A 3145-nucleotide genomic window follows, 5' to 3' on the forward strand; every position below is an offset into this window, starting at 1 on the left:
TCTAAAAATAACTTTCTGTACCGATTCACAACTTATTTTTTGGCCCACTTGAAAGAGCATGAGAAAAAACACACAAAACACTCAAAACCTGAAAATCGACCAAAATCGACTTAGGGAGTTCTGCCAGATTACGGCCGTGCTAGTATGGGAGGGACGTTGAACGAAGCTGGGATGAGCCATTTTGAGACTCTTTAGAAGCCGGCGCGCCAGGCCCCGCGCGCTCCGATCACACTGTTTATGCTGTATAGACCTATAGCGCACGCTGCGCATTGTACGTGTGCTTTCCTTTTGGGTTGGGGAGAATGCGTGGGAACCAAAGATATTATAGCCTTCCAGTGTGTACTGCGTGCAATTTCCATAGTAGAGCGCGGGAGCTAGAGTTCAGTTTTTGTAATGCGTATGCGCAGTAATTGCTCGCTATAAATGCTGTTTACATGCTACGCATCATCGCACGCACACTCATGACAACTTTCCCTCAATGTCGTGCTGGAGTGTTCTGAAGTTAAGATGGCTCATACTTCTACAAGTGAGAATCAGGAGAGTGAGGTACGAATTAGGAATGAACACCAAAAATATCAATCAGTCCATTAAAGTCCGTACGAGGTCGTTTCTTAATTGAAAGTCTAGATGTTGAAGCTTGTGATGAACATGTCTTAATGACTCTTATGTGTTAACGCCATTATCCATCCATGTTCATTATATTACCATCACTATCATGAATGTGAGGCCTATAATTACAAAATTATTGTGATTACACTGCATGTTATTTGTAGCTAGAACTCCTGAGCAGACCTGTCGAATATATAGGACCTAGACTTTCCAGCTGAGAGATGTTATTTTTTTCTTTTTTTCTTTTTTTTTTTTTTTTTTTAAGTTCAGGGACCTGTAGAAGACCTTTACTATTCGATGAGAATGTGTTTAACGGCTTTGCGTTATTTTTTTCTTTTGAAGGCCGAGCAAAGTTGTCAGTTCAGTGCATGATGACATAGCTTGTGCGTGACAGGCTCAAAATATGATTTTTGAAGGCCAAGGAAAGGTACATTATTGGCCTTGAGGATGTAATTTTTCGGGGGGGGGGGGGGATGGCCGTCGATAGCAGTCCATTATTCGAACCCTGTATTTATAAGTACAGTGTATATTGGTCAATATCACAGAATATGCAAACTAAGTCAGTGTCATTGAGTTTCCTTGAAATATTACAAGTAAATGCGGGTAAATTGTTTCTTCTATTCGTTACCTTATACTTGGATTTTTCATTTCAAACATTCCTTCCCCTCAACGTCATGATAATGAAGCAGATTAGCAATCGACTGTAATGCAATTTAGTGACTTGCACAAGGGCGGAAATATTGAAGGATTTTTATATTTCTCACTATTAATTTCAATAGATTAAAGTAAGGCCCCTGCCAAGGAAACGAAAAATACAGACATCATTAGAAATGTTTTGTGGTTCTAAGGTGTCGAGTATTAGCAAGGAACAGAAATGTGAACAAACAACACCAGAATCAGGAGATCAGTCAAGTGACTCGTCGGTGAAAACGATTGGAGATCCATTGACACCCCAAGGAGACAAACAAAATTTGGATGACAAGGGGAAGTCAGAATTAAATTTACCGTCAACACCTAACCAACCGCGCAACTTCCAATACCCCAAGAGGGAATACAAGCACTTCAAAAGATCGTTTCAACCGTCATGGTACGATGAATTTCCATGGTTACACTACAAAGAGTCTTCGGATGCAGTTCTCTGCCATACATGTGCACAAGCTGAGAAAGAAGAGAAACTAGACGTAAGATACAAGGAAGCGTCTTTCATTCGAGACAGCTTCTCCAATTGGAAAAAAAAGCAAGAGAGAAATTTCGACAACATCAAATGTCGCAGTACCATAAGTCCGCAGTCCATGACCTGATGGTTCTTCCAAAAACATGTCCTGACATCGGAGAAATGCTTGACAAGACGTTAAGCACAGAGAAGGAGGAATCTAGAAGGAACATGACAAACATCATCGAGAACATACAGTTCTTAGCTAGACAAGGTCTGGCTTTGCAAGGTCATGAGGACGAGGAATCAAACTTTATACAACTCTACCATCTTCGAGCCAAGGGCAATCCTAAAATGCTAGAATGGCTTCAGAAAAAAACCAACAAGTATGTTTCACATGATGTCCAAAATGAAATTCTAGAGGCAATGGCGTTGCAGGTATTGCGAGATGTTGCGTCTTCTATCAGAAACGGGCTCTTTTTCACTATCCTTGCTGATGAATGCAGTGACGTTGCAAACAAGGAGCAGCTGACAATATGCATTCGATGGATCGATTTGAGCCTGGAACCCCACGAAGACTTTATTGGGTTCTATGAAATCCCGAGCATAAAGGCAGACACCATTGTAGCTGCTATCAAAGACGCCATACTTCGGATGAATCTGACACTTTCCAACTGTCGCGGCCATTGCTATGATGCCGGCGGTCCAATGGCTGGATCACGGAGAGGTGTCGCAGAGCAAATAATCAGAGATGCTCCTACTGCTCACCACACACATTGTCATGGACATGCCTTGAACTTGGCCGTGGTGACGCAACAAAAGGGTCTAAGTTGCTCTCCGATGCACTGGATGTAACGTACGAAATATGCAAGCTGATCAAATTTTCGCCGAAACGTCAAAGTCTGCTCGAGAAAATAAAATCCGAAATTAACATTGTAGCAGCTGGTGTGAAGATGATTTGCCCTACTCGGTGGACAATACGAGGTCACAATACGATTTTACATCTTCTTAAGTGGTCCAATCGAGGTATATTAATGAGAATCCCACCCACAAATATGAAGGAACAACTTCTCAGCAGCCTGCAACCAGTCAGACAACATTAAACCACACAGAGAGCATGGGAAGCAATAATTTATGGAAAATATTATAGACACAGTGTCGTGATGTCAATCTCTTACCCTGTTTTCTCTACGATTTCTGATTCTGCCTTTGTCTTTATTGTAAAGAAGAGATACGCCCGAGAGAGTAGAAAAAAAAAGTCTCACAGGAAATGGAAAACAGAGCAAAAGAGAAACGTCAGCAGAATGCTATTGTCTGATGAATAAATCGACAGATAGAAATGATAAGAAAAACATTTAAATATAATTTCTTGACATAATTCTA

At 41.1% G+C, this 3145-nt stretch overlaps 1 protein-coding gene across 1 annotated transcript; it reads left to right on the forward strand.

Annotated features, from left to right (window-relative positions):
- The first annotated feature begins 1873 nt into the window (after window positions 1–1873).
- LOC139713083 (zinc finger MYM-type protein 1-like) lies at window positions 1874–2617 on the forward strand. The gene has a single exon (XM_071624840.1). The coding sequence runs from the start codon at window positions 1874–1876 to the stop codon at window positions 2615–2617; it is 744 nt and encodes a 247-aa protein (XP_071480941.1).
- The last annotated feature ends 528 nt before the right edge of the window (window positions 2618–3145 follow it).

This window comes from Diadema antillarum, unplaced genomic scaffold (genome assembly GCF_040938485.1).
Source record: "Diadema antillarum isolate AM-2024a unplaced genomic scaffold, OU_Dant_1.0 seq00001903_RagTag, whole genome shotgun sequence".
Classification (NCBI taxonomy): Eukaryota; Metazoa; Echinodermata; class Echinoidea; order Diadematoida; family Diadematidae; genus Diadema; species Diadema antillarum.

Bases quoted from the DNA above. Each gene is read 5' to 3' on its own strand.
- LOC139713083 (XM_071624840.1), top strand. From the start codon at position 1,874: ATGTCGCAGTACCATAAGTCCGCAGTCCATGACCTGATGGTTCTTCCA.